This window comes from Ictidomys tridecemlineatus, chromosome 10 (genome assembly GCF_052094955.1).
Source record: "Ictidomys tridecemlineatus isolate mIctTri1 chromosome 10, mIctTri1.hap1, whole genome shotgun sequence".
Taxonomy (NCBI): Eukaryota; Metazoa; Chordata; class Mammalia; order Rodentia; family Sciuridae; genus Ictidomys; species Ictidomys tridecemlineatus.
The window spans coordinates 115840423-115862391 of record NC_135486.1 but is presented as its reverse complement, the minus strand read 5'-3'; the positions used below and the strand labels follow the sequence as shown (position 1 = coordinate 115862391).

General features: G+C 50.8%; 1 protein-coding gene across 1 annotated transcript in view; it reads right to left on the bottom strand.

The window, feature by feature from the left end:
* Zan (zonadhesin) overlaps positions 1-21969 on the bottom strand; it is a 31269-nt gene continuing 9300 nt past the window's right edge. Inside the window, exons 12-41 of the mRNA XM_078023812.1 lie at positions 21434-21558; positions 21061-21206; positions 20375-20506; positions 19957-20064; positions 19684-19853; positions 18861-19063; positions 17380-17521; positions 16450-16697; positions 16055-16235; positions 15573-15684; positions 15166-15260; positions 14679-14855; positions 13025-13230; positions 12713-12857; positions 11633-11883; positions 11369-11533; positions 11059-11183; positions 10217-10761; positions 5680-5891; positions 4737-4875; positions 4095-4345; positions 3759-3894; positions 3393-3564; positions 2966-3139; positions 2590-2729; positions 1973-2172; positions 1738-1876; positions 1237-1377; positions 310-424; positions 1-203 (exon numbers count right to left, since the gene is read on the bottom strand). Of these exons, the coding sequence (XP_077879938.1) occupies positions 116-203; positions 310-424; positions 1237-1377; positions 1738-1876; positions 1973-2172; positions 2590-2729; positions 2966-3139; positions 3393-3564; positions 3759-3894; positions 4095-4345; positions 4737-4875; positions 5680-5891; positions 10217-10761; positions 11059-11183; positions 11369-11533; positions 11633-11883; positions 12713-12857; positions 13025-13230; positions 14679-14855; positions 15166-15260; positions 15573-15684; positions 16055-16235; positions 16450-16697; positions 17380-17521; positions 18861-19063; positions 19684-19853; positions 19957-20064; positions 20375-20506; positions 21061-21206; positions 21434-21558 (5183 nt within the window). The 3' untranslated portion in view covers positions 1-115. The remainder of the gene's footprint in view (positions 204-309; positions 425-1236; positions 1378-1737; positions 1877-1972; positions 2173-2589; positions 2730-2965; positions 3140-3392; positions 3565-3758; positions 3895-4094; positions 4346-4736; positions 4876-5679; positions 5892-10216; positions 10762-11058; positions 11184-11368; positions 11534-11632; positions 11884-12712; positions 12858-13024; positions 13231-14678; positions 14856-15165; positions 15261-15572; positions 15685-16054; positions 16236-16449; positions 16698-17379; positions 17522-18860; positions 19064-19683; positions 19854-19956; positions 20065-20374; positions 20507-21060; positions 21207-21433; positions 21559-21969) is intronic.

Genomic DNA, 21969 nt, shown 5'->3' with positions numbered 1-21969 from the left:
TCAAAAATAAATTTTTTTTAATGTCCACGTCTGACAATAACTCAGAACCAAGTGGCTCTGAAGGCAGCCTGAGGAACACTGAGGAAAATGGAGAAAACCGGCCTCCAAAGTGGACTCAGCTCTGGATGTGCAGGTGCTGGCCCCAGAGTGGGCTCTCACCTGTGTCCCCCAACTGGCCTCTGTTCTGGTCCTTCATTTTCTCCCTAGGAGGCAGTGGAGAGCAGGTGTGACCTACAGTGAGGCCTGTCCTTCCCCACACCCCTGCTGACCTATCCCACCTGGCTCTCCTCACCCCTGCCCAGGACTCACCTCCTCTTCCTCCTCCTCCTCCTCATCCTGTAAACACACTCTCTGATCGCTGCTGACACTATGACCACCGCAGGCACCAGCATACCCAGCAGGATGGCCACAAAGTTGGATGCTTCTGGATACAGGAAGAGAAACAGGAATGTGGGTGGGAAGAAGGCAGTCCTGTTGGTCTGAGAGAACTCATCTCCCTAAATGTCTGGGCGTGGCTGGTTCTCCCTCCTGCACCCCCCCCCTTCCCCGCAGCAGCCCTTTCTGGTTCCAGACAACTCCCAGAAGCCTTGACAGTAGGTCCCCAGAGTCTCAGGTATCATCCCTGCCAGGGTTTCTCAAAACATCCCCAGAAACACTTCCACCAGCCAGGACCTGGCTGCTTGTTACAAAAGCAGATTTCTGGGCCCACTTCGACCTACTGAACCTAAATCTCTGGGTGTAAGTCTTGGAACATGTCAAACAAGTTACCCGCTACCCAGTCTTGCATAGAACAAACTTGGGGAGAACCATTGCCCCAGTGGCACAGTGGAATTTCAGCTTTGGGTAGGAAAAAATGGTAGAAAATCCAGAAAGGCCTAAAGGGACCCAGATGGGGGAAATAATGGGGCGAGGCAAATCCCATAGGGGAGGGAGGAAATGGAAAGTTAGGGCTTGAAGAGAAGATTACAGAGCATGGGAATAGGAGGTGGGCACAGGGCCTAGTTCAGGACCCCCTATCTTGCTAATCTCTAGGGATCATTATGCTATAATCCCTATTATACTTGATATATATATATTATATATAAATGCTGTAATAATTTATTACCTATTATATCTATTGATAGATATTATAATATCTGTAATCTATATCTATAATAGATATGTGTTAATATTATACATTTAAAACAATTCTATGGGGGCTGTCAGTGGGGCCTGGGGCCTGGGCTCTGTCCTCACCTGGCTTTTTACGGGGAGGGATGTCCTGTGGCTCCGTGCACAGGGCTCCCCCATAGCCGACCTCACATTCACAGATGAAGCTGGCCCCCTGCTCCAGACACTGACCATCGTTCTGACAGGGGTTCGGAAGACACGGGGTTTCTGCAAGATTGGAGGGCTGTGAGGGCCAGGTGATTCTCAGTGCAGGGGAGGCAAGGCTGGAGGCTGGACCCAGGAAGGCAGCAGCGCCTCCAGAGCCCGGCGCTAGCCCCAGCCTGGGCTCTGGGAAAATGCTTAACCTTTCTTCATACCCACAAGATGGGTACGCTGTGCTTGCCATCAGGTGCTGTAGAAAAGGACTAAAGGGACAGGGCTTTGTAGGTAACAGATGCTCAGGGAGGGAGAGGTCCTTTTCCTTTTTTCTTTCTTAAAAAGAGAGGCAGGACTTCCTGACAGCCACGTGGGAACTCTGAGCAGAGGATGGGGCGGGGAGCAACTTGGAGCAGAGAGATCCAGGCTCACCTCGGAAGCAGCCGCGGGTGAAGTTGCCTAGGGTGCAGATCTCCTCGGAGCTGCAGCCGAAGGGCTCACACATCAGGACCCCTGAGCTGGCACAGGTACAGCGCTCAGAGCAATCCTCAGTCACAAAGCTGTCACCCAGCTGGAAAAGAGAAGGGCAGAGTTGGAGTTCTGGTTTCATGCTGGGTCTGGCTCTGTGCACCTTGGCTTCTGTGGGCCACCCGCTGCCAGCCCCAACCTGGTAATAGGCACCGTCTCTGGTGCAGCCGCAGTCAGCTAGCGGGAGGCTCTGGGCACCACTGTAGGCGTAGCCTGGGAGGTTGGCGCAGCCTTCCACACAGGGGCCCTCACAGTCCCCAAGGGTCACCAGGTTGGCACAGGACACCGGGCAGGGCATCATGCAGCTCTGATACACGGTATTCGCTGGACATGTCATGGCTGAGGGGACAGAGACATGGCCAAGAGTTGGGGCCAGCCAAAAAGGCATGGGGCTATGAGACAGTGGGGCTGAAGGTGGAAGAGGGGGTGCAAGATGGCTGCCTGGAGGCAGGAAAGCCAGAGGAACAGGTACCCCATCTGAGGGATTCACCTGGAACATGAGCACAGTAAAGGAGCTCAAGAGACAGAGGCGGGTCAGGAGAGGAGGAAGGGGATGCAGTGATGGGAGGAGGAGGCTCCCTGGGGGGTGGGAAAGGGTCAGGTGGAAAAGACAGCTGCTTTCAGCTTGCTGAGAACTGAGGGGCAGAGGAACCAAGACAGGAAGCCCGAGGTGAGGACCGTGGTAGGCAAAGGGTCGGGCAGGGAATGGCTGGCAGAGGAGTCAAGGTCAGCTGCCAGGCAGGGGCAGTGCCTCACCACAGCGGGTGTGGTCCCGCCAGCTGGTTAGGCTGGCGCCCGCCTCTTGACAGGTGATGGCGTACCCGCTGAAAACCTGGCAGCGCAGCTCCTCTTGGTCATTGGGGTCCTGGGCTGTACACAGATCAACCACACAGTGCCTGGAGTTGAGAAGGAGGGGAGAGGGGGCTGTCACAGACAGGGAGGCAAGGACCCCTGCAGAAGAGGGCTTGAAGCCCCTCACAGAAGACATTGGGCAGTGTCAAGGGAGGGTCACCAAGAAGTGAGGCCACAGGGAGAAGGAAGGGAAGCGAGGCTGGGGGTCAGACAGCAGGACCCAGTGAAAAACTGGAGCAGGAACTGAGGCCATGCTTGCAAGTCCTGGGCCCTGACTCACTCCTGGAAAGGCTCTGGGGCCACAGTCTGGTGACAGGCAGCAAAGGGACCCTCGGGGTCCACCAGCACACTACAGGCCTGGGTGCTATTGATGAGTGCCAGCTGCTCCAAGCTGCATGCCAACCCTAGGGAGCTGGAATCTGCTTGTTGTCTCTCTTCCTCCTTGGGTATGGCCCTGGAAGGGAGAAGCCAAGGACCAGGTGAGGCCCTGGAGGAAGGTGAACTTGGGGAGGAACAACTGGGGACAGAGGCTAAGGGAAGGGCAGGACCCACTGGGATTTCCATTGAGCAGGTGCCCGCCCCCCAATGTCAGTACGAGAAGTGGTAGAAGGTGAAGTAGTGAGGCCTCTGTCCACTAGAACCGAAAACCAGAATGGGAGGGTAGCAGCCGTGGTCAGACCCTGGTCCTCCTGAGCCCCAGCACTCACCTTGGGGAACGTGAGAGGGGCTCATCCCCATTCGCCTCCCAGCTGTTGCCAAAGACATAGAGGTTCTGGGTGAGCCTGCCATCCGGCAGTACGAACTCATTGGTGCGGTTCCCGTCATAGTTCCCACACATGCCACGCACCAGCCCCTGGTACATGCTGGGCAGGGTGATCACTGTGGGAGCAAGAGGGTGCCCTGCAGTGAGCCCCCCATGCTGGCCCCCCACCTCCTCCTGGGTCCCCAACTTGAGCTGGGGGCCCCATTCCCAGGCAAGGCTTCTCTCCTCACGATGAGCCTGTCTATGCAGGGCATTCTCACCCCCACCCCAGAACTGTGCCCTCCGCTCTCTGTCCCCCTTTCTCTGGTACCTGCGTTGATCCTTGCACCACCACCCAAGCTGACGACCAGCTCAAAGTCGGTGATCAGAAAGAGCCGCTGGCCCTGCATGGTGACCTGCAGGCGCTCATTGGGACTGTAGGGGTAGGCCATCTTCTGGTTGTTGACCTGGGGGGGAGGAAAGGTGGACAGGCACTGCGGGGCATGTTGGAGCAAGTTGGCCCTCTGCTGCTCTGGCCTGTGCCTGGCTTTGCCCATATTCTCCCTCTCTCTGTATGTCATTCAGTGGTTCAATCATCCAGGAACCTCCCAGAAGCAAGGCGCCTGCTTCACCAGCTTTAGGTGGTCTCAGCCTGACTCCTACTAACCAGAAGCGTCAGTCCAGCCTGGAACTGGACTTTATAGCCATAGACGAAGGTGATCACTTCATGCAAGAAGATCAGGCCCGGGGCCGAGGAATACACCTTGTTACGTCCCTCCACAACCAGCTTCTCCAGCCCTTCAGGGAGCTTGTCCACTGTCTTTACCAGGATGTAGGTCATGCGACCCTGGAAGAGGTAGCTGAACCTATCAAATGTGCGGTAATGGGGATCCCCGTAGACGGAGCATTGATCCGATTCTGCCAAGAAAGGCAAACACTGAGAAGGGACCCTGCCCAGATATGAGTCCTGGGAATCCCTCCTACCATGGCACTTCCTGTCACCTCTCTCTTGGGCCCTGGGCTCCCTGGATACTTGACCTTCAACTTCTTCCCTCTCTAGCCCCATTGCAACCTTCTTCTGGATCTTCTCACCCTCCTCTCTCTTTTTGACCTTAAGGTAAGGGGTCCTGAGAGGATCTATAACTTGCCTGTGACCAGAGTTGGCAGAAGCCAGGCCTCCTGATCCCATTGCCCACCCCGTGACTACCGTGCTTGGCACCTTCTCCAGGCTAAGTTCCTGTTTGGCCCCTCACTCCTCCTGGGTCCCAGGTGCACCCCTTTCCCCCTTCCCCAGCAGCTCCCTACTTACTGTCAGGGACGCAATTGTTGATTCCTTCCTTGTGCTGGCAGTGAGACTGAGCGGGACAGCGGAAGGTCCTGCACCGAATGCTTCCTCCTACGCAGGAACAAGTCTGCGTACAGCCTGTGGAGATCCAGGTCTTGCCTATCTGTAGAAACCACCAGAAAAGAAAGAAAGGGAGGAGGGAAGGGTGAATTCTCCTCTCACTCCTTCAGTCTAAGCCCACTGTCTCAAGAGCTCACAGTCAGCCTCTGTATCTATGGGTTGGATCCAACCAGACTTGGATAGAAATATTTGAAAAAAAAAATTGCATTTGTGCCAAATTTGTCATTATTCCCTAAAGAATACAGCATGACAATATTTACATGACATTAACATTATATATACTAGCTATTACATGTTGTCTAGAGATGATGTAAACTCTACAAGAAAGATGTGCAAATGTTCTATGCAAATACTATGCTATTTTATGAAAGAGACTTGAATGTCCACAGATTTTGGTATTGTTGGGAGTCCTGGACCAATTGTTCTCATGGATATACAGGAACTAATGCATTAATCCTGGGGAGAAGCAGTTACAGTGCCATTTGGATCTTTATGTCCCTATATCCTCCCCAAAGGCATTGTTCTTGGTGTCTTCATATGCTCTTCAGGACCCATTTTACAAAAGAGAAAACTAAGGCATCAGAGGTCATCTGACTCATCAGGGGTCTAAACAGGATTCAAACACAGATCATCCCACACAAAGGCCATGCTCTTTCTGCTATAAACTTCTGTGCCCAGTTGTATGGATTCCTCACCTCCCAAACCCAAACCATGTTCCACCTGCCTTCACACCCCAGGGCCAGCTATAGAGACAAGGGTGCCCCAGGCTGAGAGGCTGAGGAAAGAAAAAGTACAATCCTCAAGGTTTGTGACCCCCCACACACTCCCATTTCCTCTGCCCACTCACAGGGATGGTGCCACCCTGGGCGTCCTTGCAGCTACAACTACTCTTGGGCATACACTTGTCCCCATTCATCACATAGCCGGACTGACAGAGGCAACCTTCAGCACAGCTGGAAGGGCCTCTGCTATTTGTGCAGTGGCCATCCGGGTTCAAGCAGGAAGATGGGCAGGAGGGAAGGCAGCTACTGTAGCTGGAATGGGCCGGGCATTCCAGAGCTGTAGGGTGGAAAAGAAACTTGGGTAAGTGGAAGGGACCAGAGGTTGTCTAAGAGTTCAGGGCCTCTAGAAACCAGGCTAGGGGTAATGACGAACAAGGCTTGAGGTTTCTCTCCTTATTCATTCATCAAACATTTGCTGAGTATGGGTTATGTGCCAGGACCTGAGGGGAAAAAAAGTTAGAAGCACTCCTCCAGGCTGTGCAAGGGCCTGGGTTCTATGCCCAGCACCATTAAAGTCAAAGAATGGCTCTCCGGAGTCTCTGTGGGAGACTGAGGTCCCCTGCAATAGCAGCACAACCTTGATGTGCATGGTATGTATGTGACTAGTAGATGTGTACCAGACATATTGGTGGCACAGAGCAGGGAGGTATCAACTCTGCCAGGGGAACTCAAGAAAGGACTCTAGAAGAAAGTGTGAACAAAGGGAAATGTATACCATGTTCATGGACAGGAAGAGCCAGCAACATGCAGATATAATTTCTCCCCCAGTGAATTTATAAATTTAATGTGACCCCAATAAAAAAGACCAACCAGGTTGTGTGTGTACGTTTGTGTAGACAAAGTGGTTTTAAAACTGAGATAAAGATACAAGCAAACTGAAAAAAAAAAAATAAGCAAACTAGAAAGGCCAGGAAAACTTTTTTTTTCTTTCTTTCTTTTTTTCTTTCTTTTTTTTTTGTGTGTATGTGTGTGAGGATCATGGGGATTGAACCCAGGTATGCTTTACTACTGAGTCACATCCCAGTCTTTTTATTTTTTTGAAGACAGGGTTTCACTAAGTTGCTTAGGGCCTCAACACATTGCCTAGGTTGACCTTAAACTTGTGATCTTCCCATCTCTGCCTCTGAGTCCCTAGGATTACAGGAGTGCACCTCTGTGCCCTGTACCAGGACAACTTTTAAATAGCAGTGATTAGTGAAGGTCCCTACCCAAAATTAAAACACATTTTATTTTATTTTATTTTTTTTTAAAGAGAGAGTGAGAGAGGAGAGATAATTTTTAATATTTATTTTTTAGTTCTCGGAGGACACAACATCTTTGTTGGTATGTGGTGCTGAGGATCGAACCCGGGCCGCACGCATGCCAGGTGAGCGTGCTACTGCCTGAGCCACATCCCCAGCCCAAAAAACACATTTTAGATTTCCAATGATCACAGCATGTTACTGGTACATGAAGATACAGATGAACCTTTGAAGCAAGAGATAAAATATACAACTGGGCATGATGGTGCACACTGTAATCCCAGTGACTTGGGAAACTGATTAAAAGTTTAAAGCCAGCCTCAGCAACTTAGTGAGGCCCTAAGCAGCTTAACTAGACCCTGTCTCAACATAAAAAATAAAAATAAAAAGGGCTGGGGATGTGGCACACCTGTGTTCTATCCCCAGTAGCAAAGTTAATGAATAAAATTTAAAAATTTAAAAACCAAATACAGATCCAAGCATATATGAAAATTTAGTATTTGATAAATTGTAGCATCTCAGTTGGCAGGGAAAGCTAGTCGAGTTATTTAATAGTGCAGAAACAACTTGTTTGCCTTCTGGAAAAAATTAAACAAAGTTGATCCATATCTCATTCTACATGCCAGGCTAATTCCTCATGGGTCAAAAATTTAAACATAAAAAATAAACCATAAAAATCCTAGAGCACAGCATGAGCCAAAAAAATTTTAAAAAATCTAACTTTGGTGGGGACAGCATCTGTAACTATGGTCTCAGATACAGAAACCATGAAACAGGGATTAATATTTTTTAGGGTTGGGGATGTAGCTTCATGGTAAAGTGCTCCTCTAGCATGTGCAAGACCCTGGATTCAATCCCTAGCACCACAAGAAAGAAAGAAAAAAAAAAACTTCAATTCCATAAAAATATTTTTTCTTCTGCATGGCTTTTTAAAAAAGGAACTGGAAAAAAATTTGGAGCACTAATAAAGGGCTACTTTCCATAATAGATAAAGGACTTCTCTAAAATAGTTTGATAAAGACCAACAGCTTAGTGGAAAAATTGGAATGAACAAGATCAGAGAGCTTATAGGAAGGGAAATTCAATTGGCTCTTAAACATATGAAAGAATGTACAGTCTCGCTCACAATAAGAAAAATGCAAGTTAAGGTTCATTATTTTTCACATATTAGATTGTCAAGAATCCAAAAGGTTGGTGGCACACTGGCTTGGTGAGGATAGAGGGAGTGGAGATAGGCACTCTCGTATATTGTTTGTGGAAATGTAAATTCTTCAACTCATTGGGAAGGCCATTTGGCAACACCTCTCCAAAGTACAAATGCATACAGTTCTGGTCCCAAAAATTCCCGTTCCAGGAATTTTTCTTACACATAGAGTCACATACATAGAACACCATATGTGTGTTATTCCCCTGCAACACTGATTGCAAAAGCAAAAAGGTGGAAACAACCAGAAAGTCCCTCAAAGAAGAGCAATTAGATAAATTGTGATAAATCGGGATAGGGCTGAGGGTGTGGCTCAGTGGTATAGAGCTTGCAGAGCAAGTATGAGGTACTGGGTTCCATCCCCAGAACTGCAAAAAGAAAATACTATATGATAGTCAGGTGCAGTGGCGTAGACCTGTAATCCAAATGACTTGTGAGGCTGAGGGAGGATGATTGCAAGACCAGCCTCAGCAATTTAGTAAGACACTGTCTCAAGATAAAAAAAGAAAAAAAAAAAAAAAGAAAAAGGACTTGGAATATAGATCAGTAGTTCAGTAGTAAAGCACCCCTGGGTTCAATCCTCAGTACAAAAAAAAAAAAAAAAAAGAAAAGAAAAAAAGAAAAAGAAACTAAGAAGGAAAAAAGAAATACCTATATAATAATAGACTATTATGCAGCTGCAGAAGGTAATGAGGAAGCTGTTTACATACATGACATGGAAAGATCTCTAGATTATCAAAAATAAAGTACAAATTACTGCATCTAGTATGGTACTATTTATAAGACAAAAGGAGAAAATGAGGTATATTAATTTGAATTTGTTTATACAGTAAAAGGTCTTTGGAAAAATACTGAGATGTGAACTGGTCCCACAGGGTCAGGGAGTGGTGAGACTTCTCTCTGGGTATCTGTTTTTGTTTGTTCATTTTTGAAACATGATCTTACTATGTTGTCCAGGCTGGACTCAAAACTCATGGGCTCAAGGGATCCTCCTGCCCGTGTCTCAAGTGCTTGGACTACTGGTATGTACGATCATGCCTAATACTTTAAAGGTGTGTGTGTGTGTGTGTGTGTGTGTGTGTGTGTTTTGCCTGGCACAGTGGTACACCCTGTAATCCCAGTGATTTGGGAGGTTGAGGTAGGAGGATCACAAATTCAATGCTAGGCTAATACTTATTGAGACCCTGTTTCAAAACCAAAAGGGGGGCTGGGGTTGTGGCTCAGCGGTAGAGCACTCGCCTTGCCCGTGTGAGACCCTGGGTTCAATCTTCAGCACCACATAAAAATAAATAAGTGAAATAAAGGTACTGTGTCCAACTACAATTTAAAAAAAATAAATATAAAAAACACACAAAAAAAACCCAAAAACCAAAAAGGGCTGGGGATGTAGGTCAGTGGTAAAGTGCCCTGGGTTCAATCTCCAGCACCATAAAACATAAACAAACAAACAAAAAATATATGGGAGGATGTGTGCAGGTTATACACAAATACTATGCCATTTTATATAAAGGAATTGAAGCATCCTCAGATTTTGGTATTCAGAGGGGTCCTGAAACCAATCCATCTCCTGTGCATACCAGAGAATAACTGTACTTACTAAAAAAAGTGATGAATTGCTGCTTTAAATTTTAGAGGGTTCTTCTTTTAGATAGTGGTGATGGTTGTACAATTTTACAAAGATACTAAAAGAACACTTTAAAAGTGTTGAATATCATGCTATGTGAATAAGCTCAGTTATAATTACTGTTTTTAAAGAGCTACAGAAGATGCCCAGCCTGAAGGGGGCGAAAGAACAGATCCTTCCAGACACCTGAGTGTGTGAAAACACAGGCCTGTGTGGAAAGGGAGTCGGAGAGAAGGGAGAGGCCAGGATGGTGGTCTTGGACACCACTGTGCCATGCTTGGACGTAACCCTGAAGGAGGAGAGTAGTCACACTTCCTTTGCTTGGGAAAATGGCATCAGTTAAGGAGCCGAGAAGCAGCTGTTCTGATACGAGGGGCTCTGGTTGGGAGGGGACTGTAACCAGTCCTTGTCAGAGATGACAAGTTCAGAAGTAGGTCAGGAGCAATCAGAGGGAGCATGAGGGAGCTCTAAGGAACAGGAGGGGAGAAACAGGGTGTGGGAGCAGACTAGGGGTGACAGAAGGGGATACTTACGGCAAAAGCTGCTGTTCCTCCAGATGGGGGGCTTGAGCCCCTGGGTCTTGCAGGCGGCCCCAAAGTCCTGGAAAACCAGGCAGAGGGCTCCCGTCAGGATTCCAGAGTCACAGAACTTGTCCCTACAGAGCTGCAGGTAGGGCTGGATGTCCACCCGGGCGGCACACTGGGCCCAGGCAGGGGCGTCAAGGGCTGCTTGGCAATTTCTCTGGGCTGTTTTGAAGTCGACTTGCTTGCAAAGGGCTTTCACTTTGCCCTCGGAGTCCTCCTTGTTGCCCTGAGTTTCCGTCCTGTGGCCCTCCTTGGGGCCCTCGCTTCCCGTCCTGTGTTCCTCCTTGTGTTCCTCCTTGTGGCCCTCGCTTTCCGACCTGTGTTCCTCCTTGTGGCCCTCCTTGTGGCCCTTGTTTTCCGTCCTGTGTTCCTCCTGGTGGCCCTTGTTTTCCGTCCTGTGTTCCTCCTTGTGGCCCTGGCTTTCCTTTCTGGATTCCTCCTTGGTGCCTTGACTTTCCACTTTGTTCTGAGGTTGCTCTGAGGGCTTCTGGCAACTGGGAAGGGAAAAAAATGGATCAACAGAGGGGCAACCACTACCCTCCCTGTGAAGATGATGATCTGGCACTCCCAATGCACCTGAGAGAGTCTCTGGGACTCCCAAGCCTCCCAGCTTTCTAAGGGAACATTTCTGCATTTCCCCAAATAGGTTCTGGCAGCCCGTGAGACTCAGCAGGCACCCCCCCGCCCCCAAATCACACACATGAAGGAACATTCTGGTCTCCCTATCCCAGGCTGGCCTTGCAGGGTCTGGTTAAGAGCATTTTCTGAAAATGGTCTTAGGAGACAATTACGTTTGCTCAATGCCTTTGTCCTTCCAGCTGTTCATGAACTCAGAGTTGTTCTGGGCAAACTCTTCACTGGGCATCATGTGCTCGTCATCCACCTCACCATTGAAGTTGCCACACACACCGCATACCTGGGCGGGCAGAGGGCTTTTTAGTGCAGGGGAAGCTTAAGGGGAGTTTTCTCTGGAGCATCCTGCCCAGAGAACCACAGAGAGGTGCAGTGGACAGCCCTCCTCCTACTGGCCACTGATCTCTCGTGGGGGATGGGGATGTTGCTCCCCCACTCCCCACCAACAAGGTCAGGCCATACCCTCACCTTGTCATAATAGGCTACAGGGACTTTGATCTCTAAGAACTGGTTGCCATCAAAACGGACTTGTAGTCCATTATCAACATCGACGAAGGTGTTGGTGCCACTAGAAGTGATGCTGACCCCAGGGATCTGGGATGTGGCAGGAAGTGTGACTGTTGCATCATTGATCTAAAGAGGAGGGTAGCACCTGTGAGTGGGAGGAAGGACCAGAGTCCCCTCCCCAGAGCTTGCTCCTCCTTCTGGGTCATGTCATCGTGCCCAGCTCACCAGCACTTGGTGTTTCTTTTTCAGGATGATCTTAGAATTGAAGATGTTGATGTAGAGCTCAGGGAGGGAGATGGGACTGGTACTGTCTTGTTGGTTATAACTCTTGGCACTGATCTTGAAGAAAGGTAGGTTCATGTTGGGGTGGCACACTTTGACTAAGACTTGAGTGCAGATGTCCACAATGGCTTTATGGCTAACGCCATCAAAGCTCACAAACTGGGAACCCCCTGAGACCCGGCACACGCCCACATCTGGAGGGAAAGAGAGGTGGTTGAGACATCACCCCATCTCTGATAAAAACACTGTCCCAAGGGAAATGATCCTGTACTCTTCCTGCCTGGGAAGGCCAGGGAGCCCCAAGAAGGAAGAAGGACTTTGTTCAAGAAAAAAATCAAAGCCCAAGGCCCCAGACTGGTATGACTCTTAGAGGTAGAGGGGAGTGTAATTCTACCAGGAAGGGATTTATTATATGCAACCCAAGTTCACGGCTGCTGCAGGAGAAACACAGTTGCTCTGTTAGAATGTTTGTTCCCCAGAATTCAGGCACTGGAAAGTTAACTTCCAAAGTCATATGCTAGTGGTATTTGGAGGTGGTGCTTGATGCTACCCTGAGATGCTGCAAAGTCCCCACCAGCAAGAAGGCCCTCTCCAGATGCAGCCCTTCAAATTTGGACTTCCCAGCCTCCAAAATAAGAAGTGCATTTCCTGGGTGGGGTGTAGCTCAGTGGTAGAGCTCTGGGCTAGCATGGGCAAGACCCTGCATTCCATCCCTAGCACCAAAAGAAGGGAAGGCAGGAAATAAGACATTTCTTTTCTTTATAAATTATCCAGTCTCCTGCATTCTGATATAACAATAGAAAATGGGTAACAGGTTACCTGTTTTCTGTTGCTATATCAGAATGCAGGGAACTGAAGCCCGAGATGCCCTTCCAGGCAGTGGGAAGACCATCTATCCTCGGAAGAGCCAAGAACTATTTGATAGAGCTAGCTGTGAATATGAACCTGAATGCTACAGGGGCAGATAGGGAGAATGTGGGGGGAGTGGGGGAACTGCTCTAGGTATCACGCTGGCCCTCCTACCTGAGGCCCTGCAGCGAAACAGCCCATCCAGGGCTCTGCAGGTCTGCTCGGACTTGCAGGCGGTCTTCTGGCAGGTAATGTTGTTTTGGACGGAGCAGGTGCAGAGGGTGGTGCAGGTGTTCTCCAGGTACCAGCTCTCCCCCAACTGTGGGGCATGGGGGTTGGCACAGGCAGCAGAAATTTGGAAGCTGGAGGTAGGGGAGTGCACCCCACCCCTGGGACACTTTCTGCCTTGGCTTGCCACCTGTCCTGAGCTTTTTCTGGGCCACCCCACCCCCTGTTTTGTGGAAACGGGCAGGATTGGCCTCTCACCGTGTGGTAGAAGCCCTTTGAGTCAGTGCAGCCACACAGGCTGAGAGGCACACAGGACGTCCCACTCAGGATGAAGTCTCCGTGGCACTCACAACCCTCCACACAGGGCATAGAAGGGCACTTCATGGGGATCCTCAGGCTAAGGCAGGTGGCTGGGCAGGGGCTGGTACAGTAGTTATAGTGACTGCCAGAAGGACACCGCATAGCTACGAAGGACATGAGTGTTAGGAAAAGAGTGGCATTTACAGCTCCCAGCCTTGGAGCACTGGGAGTCCCTGAGACTCTCTGTTGACAGATAACACAGACCCACAAGCCAAGTGGTCTATCCACAGGAGAGAAATAAGCCAGGTACCAAGACACCCACTGCATGATTCCTTCGATGTGGAGATCCTAAAGGAGCTCAATTCATAGAGACAGGAAGCAGAATTGTGGTTGCCAGGGGTAAGAAAAGAATGGGGAGCTGTTTAGTGTGGTCTGAATTTCAGTTGGGGAGAACCAGCTCTGGAAATGGCTGCCCACCAGCATGAATGTTCTGCATTACACACTTCAAAAGTGTTACAATGAGGCTGGGGGTATGGCTCAGTGGTAGAGTGCCCGCCCAGCATGCAACAGGCCCTGGGTTCCACTCTCAGCAACACAAAAGAAAAAACAAAAAAGGCCAAAATAGTAAATTTTATGTTATGTACGTTTTCTCACAATTTTTTTTTTGTGGGGGGGTACCAGAGATTGAACTCAGGGGCACTCAACCACTGAGCCCCATCTCCAGCCCTATTTTGTATTTTATTTAGAGACAGGGTCTCACTGAGTTGCTCAGCAACTTTTCTTTTGCTGAGGGCTGGCTTTGAACTTGAGATCCTCCTGCCTCAGCCTCCAGAGCTACTGGGATTTCAGGCCTGCACACCACATGCATGGCTGGCTTCAATTTTTTTTTTTTAACAACTTTTCTGAAAGAAAGAAAGAAAGGGAACAGAGCTTGTAATCCTAGATACTGGGAAGGCTGAGGCAGGAAGATCACAAGTTCAAGGCCAGCCTGGGCAATTCAGTGAGACCCTGTTTCAAAATAAAATGAAAAGGGCTGGGGGTGTAGCTGAGTGGTAGAGAACTCACCTAGCCTGTAGGAGGCCCTGAATTCAATCCCCAGTACCATAAGAAGGGAGGAGGAAGGGGGGGGGAAGAAAAGAAAGGGAAGAGAGCTGGCCCAGGGAAAAAGGAAGGAGGCTGTTACCACTGGATAATTTCTTTTTTTTTTCTTTCTTTTTTTTTTTGGTACCAGGGATTGAACCCAGGGGTGCTTAACCACTGAGCCACATCCCCAGCTCTTTTTTTACATTTTTATTTAGAAACAGGTTTCACTAAGTTGCTTAGGGCCTCGTTAAGTTGCTAAGGCTGGCTTTGAATTTGGTGTTCCTCCTGCCTCAAGCCTCTAGAGCCACTGGGATTACAGGTGTGTGCCACCACACTTGGCAAGGCAGAAATTTTTCATGAGAAGAGAATCAGATGCAGGAGGCTCCGGTGCTGGGTTGGAGAGGTGGAGTAGACCACAGAGGAAGGCTCCAGGTGAGCGGGAGTGCTCTGCGCAGGTCGAAATGCGGATTGTGGGGGAGAGGAAGACCAGGGTGTGGGGGCTGTGGGAGTAGGTGGTAAGGTCACTCACGGCAGAAGCTGCTGTTGCGCCAGGCAAGGGCATGGCCAGCCAGAGCACACAGGGACGCATAGGCCTGCAGGGAGTGGCACAGGGCCACAGTGCTGCCCTTGGTCCCACACTGGCTATACACACAACTGTAGAAGCTGGCCTGCGGGGGTACCACGTCGTGGCACATGGAGAAGGGCCCTGGAGGAAGACACAAGGTGGGGAGAGCAGAGGGTGAGCCTGGGGAACGAGCAGGACCTGTGTCTTCTAAGGGGCTCACTGGACATTCCTTTCCATCAAAACCTGGGTTTATTGGGAAATACTGGCTAAGACACAGAAGGGGCCTGGTCAGCCCTGGCTCCCAAGGGGGTGATGCTGGCCAGGCCACCTGTGCTTCCAGACTCCAGTGTTTCTGATCTTACTCTGGTTTCTTGCCTTATAGTCTTCCTCCTCCGTATCCAGCCCCTGGGGTGGAGAGGAGGGCAAAGGGCCAGCAGGGAGTGTGTCTTACCCTGAGGGTCCACCAAGATGGCACAGCTCTTATTCCAGCTGTCCGACGTGCTGTTATATTGGCAGCTGGAGGATATGCCACCCCTCAGGAAGCAGCTGAATAAAGGGAGGAAAGGACAGACACTCAGGACTGAGAAAATGTCCTCCAAACTGAAGCACATGTGAGTGAGGAACACGAAGAGGCTCAGGAGAAGAGAATTACATGGCACCCTCAAGAAGGCCAAGAACTACAGCAGGAAGGAATAAGGCAAGCTGGCCAGGGGGCTTCCTAAGAGGAGAAATGGAGCGGTGTCAGGGCAGGCAGGACAGCACAGAGGGAACAGGGATACCCAGGGGACAAAGGCCTCCAGGAGGCCTTCTAAGGTTTTCCCCCAGTATCAGCATCCCTGCTCCCTGCCCCATGCTCACCCGGGTTCTGAGTCATCTGAGTGCTTCCAGGAGGCCCCCAGATACACCGAGCTGCCTATGGGCTTCTTATCTGGGCGTAGGTTGTCATCTAGGCTGTTGTTGTTGTAGTTCCCTGAAGGAAGAGGCAGTTAGCGGAGGCAACAGAGGCACAGGCTTACCCCAGCCCAGGCCACCACCTTCCCAACCAGAAGGGGGCCCCCTCACTTTTTGCCCTCTCTGCACATCAAAGCTAACCCTTTCTTCCCCATCTCCAGCTTGCGAACACCAGCTGATTTCATCCATGCTCAATGACCCCTTTTGCGAGTCCACGTGGAAAGTCCCCCCCAACATCTAGACTTATTCCTTCTTGTGGCCCAGTGTCCTCAAGGGATTCGTCGGTTGACCAACACTCAGGACACCTAATGGAGATGTGTGGGGAGGCCAAGACCTCACTGTAGAGCCCAACCCTGTCCCAGCTTTCCCCAGTTTCCCAGGGAGCTCACCACACAGCCCACAGAGCTGGCCAGCATAGGAGGAGGGTACTGTCACCTCCACCAGGTGCTTCCCATCATAGCGAACCTGAAGCCCAAAGTTCGTGTAGAGCAAAATAAAAGAGCCACTGAGCCTAACGATCACCTGGCCTGCCAGAGGCCACATGGGAAGGGATATCCGAAAGCCATTCACCTGCAGAGGTGGGGGATGCAGTAGAGGAGTCGGGAACTGGGGATTAAGATCAAAGGAAGGCAAAATCTTGGGAGCAGGAAGGAGTGACGGATGTTTCAGGGAGAGAGGAGGGAGTCCAAGGAGGAGGGGGCTGCCTGGTACCCTCAGGGGCTCAGGAGAAGAGGGACCAGCAGGCTGGGTTGGGGAGGGCCTGGGAGGAAGAAGCGGTACTCACCACAACCCTTCGACCTTTAATCAGTGAGATTCTGAGGTTAAAGATCTGCACGTTGACAGACTTGATGTAGGAGAGCTCCAAGTTCCCATCGCGGATCTCATTGGTGGTGGTAACAAGAAAGTTGTTCTCTCGGGAACTGACATTGCAAGGGCGGACCATGACGTAGGCACAGGTGCCCATGAAGTTGTGCAGAGCTCCGTCAAAGGTCAAGTAGTGGGGGTCGCCCGAGGCGCTGCAGGTGGCCGCCCCTGGAAAGAGATGACAGGGCTTGGAGTCTTGTTGCACCGTGCCCAGGAAGCCCTGATCCAGGGCTGCCACCTTGTTGAGCCCACATTGGTATGGTACCTACAGCCCATCCTTGAACTTGGCGTTTCTCTAGGAGATAAAGTTGGCTTGGCTTGGGATGACAAGGAGGGAGACAACCCTCCCCAACTCCACACTGAACCTGGGAAGATACTGCTCCTGACCTAGGAAACCGCCTCCCAGCCTGGGATGGTTTCCATCTGGAATATTTCCCAAAGGCCCATGTTACAGACTTGGTCTTTGGCTTGGTGCTCTTGGGAGGTAGTATAAATGTTAAGAGGTGGAGCCTAGTGGGAGGTTTTAGGTCATTGGGGGATGCTCTTGCAAGGGATTTGAGGGACCCTGGTGTCTTTTCTTTTCCTCTTGTCCCAGCCCTGAGGGAAGCAGTGCTGTGTTCAGCCACATACTCCCCACTGTGACTAGCTGCCTCACCACAGGCCCAGAAGCCAATGAGCCAAAAAAACCCTTTCTCTTTATAAGCTTATTTATCTCAGGGGTATATGTTACAATAATTTCAAGCTGACTAATTCACAGCCTCTGGGGTCCCAGCTCTCTGGGGAAGAAGATTTGGGCAGGATCTTCCCCTTGCTTGAGGCCCCCTGCTCACCTGCTCTCCTGACCTCTCACCTCGGGCACGGCAGCCATAGGTGCCATCTTGCAGCATACAGGCCTCCTGGGCCTTACATTTCCAGGGCTGGCAGTGAATTTTGTTGTTCTTTTCACAGACACAGAACTCCTTGCAGCCTGGTTTGTACCACTGTTCCCCTAGCTGGAGAAAGAAAAGAAAGCAGCTTTTCCCAGGTCCAACACAAGAGCCCACTGCCGCTCCAAGGGCTGGCCTACTCACGGGGCATTCTGTCTCTCAAAAGTTCTATGCTTAGCTGTAAAACTCTGGTGTTGGCTCAGGGATGGAATCGCTTGATCATTTATTTGCTCACTATTTCAGCTGAGCTGTCTGTGTATCGTGGGAGGTGTCAGGAATTCAGTAATGAACCAGATGGAAAATGTCTCTGTCCTGACAGAACTCACAATCCAACAGGGGACAATAAATGCAAGTCAACTCTTGGATACACATCTCCAATGTGCGTCCAAGTGGAACCACCAGGGCACCCAAAGATCACTTCTCGCCATGGACACCAGCAATAAGCACCTGATAATGGGAATTCTGAGAGAAGTTTCCTGACTCTGCTTATCAGGAAGGCTTCAAGGAGTAGGGAGCATTTCAACAGGGCCTCAAGGGAGGGGAAGGGTCCCAACAGGCAGAGGCTGAGAAGTACAGCAGGGTATAAAAGGAACTGGGAAAAGGTCAGAGCATGGCACGGGGTGCAGTTCCGTTGTAGAGTGCCTGCTTCTGCTCACAAAGGACTGGATTCGATCTTCAGCACCAAGTGAGGGGGGGGGTGGCCACAGCAAGACTTGGACTGGGAGCATTTGGGGGTTCAGCCTGGAGCTGAACCCCCAAATGGAGGATGGCCAGGTGAACATCAGATGGCAGAGGGTTATTCTGGAGACTGGTGTCATTGCCAGACCTCTGGTGAGAGCTGGGCACAGAGCCTAGTTCTCAGTGATGCTTCTGAGAAGAGTGAAAACAGGTGTGCAGAGAAAGAGACACAGGCCCTTCTGCAGAGTGGGACCCTCCAGAGGAGACAAGATTTGAAAATAGCACAGGTGAGACAGAGAACTACTCAGGATTTCAGAGGATGGAAAATCTGGGCAAAATGATCGGTAAAATGACAGCTAAGAGCGGCAGCAGGGATGATGGGAGGGGACAGAAGGAGGGTCTCAGACTCTTAAGACGTATCATGGGAAAAAGCGTGCCATGATGTCATCCCAGCCTGTGTGGAAAGGACTACAGGTGAAGAAAGGGGAACTTGGAGGGCTCCATGGTGCAGCTCAATGGCAGATCATATTCAAGGTCCTGGGTTTGATCCCCAGCACCACACACACACACAAAAGGAAATTAGATCAGGGTCAGAATTTCCCAAACCCCAGGCCTAAATCTCCTGCCCTCCTGTGTTCCCCTGCTTTCTCTCTCTGGCCTCTCACCCTGGCCCAGGGAGCAAGCGCCCCTTGGCTCCAGGGCTGAGAGGCCCACCCCAGCCACTCACTTTGAAGTAGGTTCCTGAAGTGTCAAGGCACCCACACTGGGATGGAGGGACACACTCAAGGCCACTGAGGATGAAGCCCGGGTTACACTCGCAGGCCTCCAAACAGTGGTCTGGGCAGGTCTTGTCAGAGAATCCCGAATGGCAGGTGTCAGGGCATGGATCGGCACACAAAGAGTAACTGCTATTGGCTGGACAGATCAGGGCTGTGGAGGGAGAAGTTCAAGTAAGGAGACGGGTGAGACTGAGGCAGAAAAGGGAAGAATGTGCTTGGAAGTCCCCAGCTAGAAAGGCTCCCGCCAATCTTTAGTAGAGAGGCTTTAAAAAGGAGCCCACTGACTCCTAGGGCCTACAGGGCCAGCTGTCTGTGCTAAGAGGTGGTCACCTGAATGTTACCTTGGACTTTCATGGAAGCAGACTGAGCCTCAAAAGTACAGCCTCAACCATACTGCTGTGTAGACATGCCCCAGGCATGCAGGGAGAGGCCGAGTCCAGGGGCTGGGTCAGCTCTAAAGCACCTTCCCAGAGAGCCCAGCCATCCCTGGAGCTGTAAGGCAGCTTGGTGCCCTTCTAGCTCAGGTCTGCCCATATCAGAGGAACTGGCCAGGCATGTGAACACACCTGTACTTGTCCTGTGCAGCATCAGTAGCTACAAGGCTACTGTTGAGTTTGCAAGTGACTGTGATTATCTCAGGGATGCTCCCAACTCTGCCCATTTTCCTAACCTCAGGTGAAGTGGGAGGTTCAACGCATCCCAAGCCCATGGGAACGGCCTCTCTGCATTTGCAGGGAGGTGTCCTCTCCCCAGCTTCCAGTCACAACTCACGGCAAAACTGGGGTTTCCTCCAGGGCTTCACAGCATAGCCAGCGTGCTGGCAGGCCGCAGTCATGAATGAAAGATGGATACAAAGCATGAGATGGAAGCCCTGGAAGTTGCACATGTCATTCATGCAGTTGTCAAAGAAGGAAGAGACCTTCACATGAAGCTGGCATTCCCTGAGGAAAGAGCCCAGGTTAGAGGGGAGGAGGGGGTGGCATTTCCCAGCCTCCACCTTGGAGGACTTTGGTGCCCAGCAGCCCCGCCTGCCCTCCTCCATACTCAAATACTCCTTTGGAGCTGACAAGCTGGCCACAGAACTTGGACCCTGACATAGTGCTCTGCAAGGCTCGTCCACAAGTTGGGGTACGTGTCTCGATACCCTCGCACCTAAAAGAGACCCAGTCAAATGCTAAAGTCCATGGCTCACTTCCAATTGGGGCCCTATGCCATTTGTCAACAAGGCTGTGCCCAAAGGAGGTGGGAAAATCTGGAGTCTCCAGGGAGAAAAAGAGAGAGGGGTCTCTCTATGTTGCCAAGTTTGGCTTTGAACTCCTGGATCCAAGCAATCCTCCCGCCTCCCAAGTAGCTGGGACTACAGGTGTGCACCATCACACCTGGTTCTGGTTGGTTAAAAGGGCCCAAAGTGAGAGAGTGGGGAAGGAGAGCAGCCCATGGGCCCCCAGTGGGGTCTCCTCACTCCTGCTCGGTCTGCCAGCTGTTCCCCAGATCCTCATCGTCTTCAGCTGGCTCACCATCTGGCTTCAGGTTGTCATTGCTGCTGTCCCCGTCAAAGTTTCCACAGAAACCACAGAGTTTGCCTGAGAACACACTGTGGGACCCAGGAGAGGGGGGAGCATGAATGGGGTGAAGGGGCCTCCGTCATTGGAGTAGAGGGGATAATGAGCTGCGGGCCCAGAGGAGAAGGCTCAAAAGGGATAGAGAAGGACCTACTCCTGACATGGGTGGCACACCTGGAGCCAGCTGTGTGGTCTCCCTTCAGCCCCAACATCCGGTCATGATTGACCTTACCGGCTCTATACCACTCTGGCTCGCTCTATGTGTGTGGGTCTAAAAAGACTGTCTTTCCCTTGTCTGTCCATCTGGGGAGCCAAGAAGACAGCCCCAGAGCATGTGAGCAACTCCTCCTCTAGAACATTCCCAAGGCATTGTGTGTACATCCTGCCATTATTCCACTGTGCGGAAACCATTTCCTTCTGTCTCCCTGTCTAAGGGAAGGCTGACCACTTGAGCTAGGTGCTTCCTACCCTTTGGGAGGAACAGAAGTGACTGAGCGCTAGTGCTTGGAATGGAAAAAAGAGGGAGGTGGATGGAGGAGCCCTGGTGGGGAGAAGCCTCAGCTGCCTGGCGGAGATGCTCCCTCACCTGGACATAGTCACAAACAGCTGCTGGTGGCCGTCCCACTTTATAAGCAAACCAAATGCTGTTTTCACTTTCACAAACCGCCCACTTGGACGTATGATGACACCTTTAGAAGGTCTGACTGGGAGGGTGACTCGCTGACCCTTAACCTGGCAGAGGAAGGGGCAGAGAGACTGATCAGGGGGATCAAGGAAGACCCCAAGACTCCCGTATCCACAGCCACAAGGTATAACATCCTTCACGGCATCCTAACAACCTCTTCCACCACAGCGGCTTGGAGCCTCACCATCAATGCCCACTGGGCTGGGGCTGACCAGGAGCAGGTCTTGGTCACATTTAGCTGCCCCAGCAGGGGTGGATGGGGGATGGGGCTCACCAGTGTTTGTCTGCCCTTGAGCAGGGTGATGGTAGTCTCAGACAGGATCACATGAACCTTGCTCAGGCAGGTCAGTCCTCTGGGTCCCCATTCCTCATTCTTGGCTAAGACTTTGAAGAATGTGTCTGGGTGGGAGAAGGGCTCATTCAGTAAACTTTTCTTTCTTTCTTTTATTTTTTTGCAGTGTTGGGGATTTGACCTAGGGCCTCACACATGCTAGGCAAGCAATTCTACTGCTGAGCTACACGCCAGCTCAGTAATAATATCTCAAGTGTGTGCCATGGATCGAAGCCTGGCACTGTGGGTAAAACACAGGCCCTGCAGTTTAGGAGAGGAGGCAGGACACAAGCAGGAAGGGGTGGATGTCTACCCTCCTCCAGAACAGCCTGCACCGCTGCATCTCCCCTTGTGTGTAGTAACACCCTCCAGGCTATCTGTGCACCTTCACTAGTCTCTGTAACAGTGATTGCCACTGTGTCACATGGGCCCTCAATAAGAGCTGGCTGAGGACACAACTGATATCTCAGACTGCATTT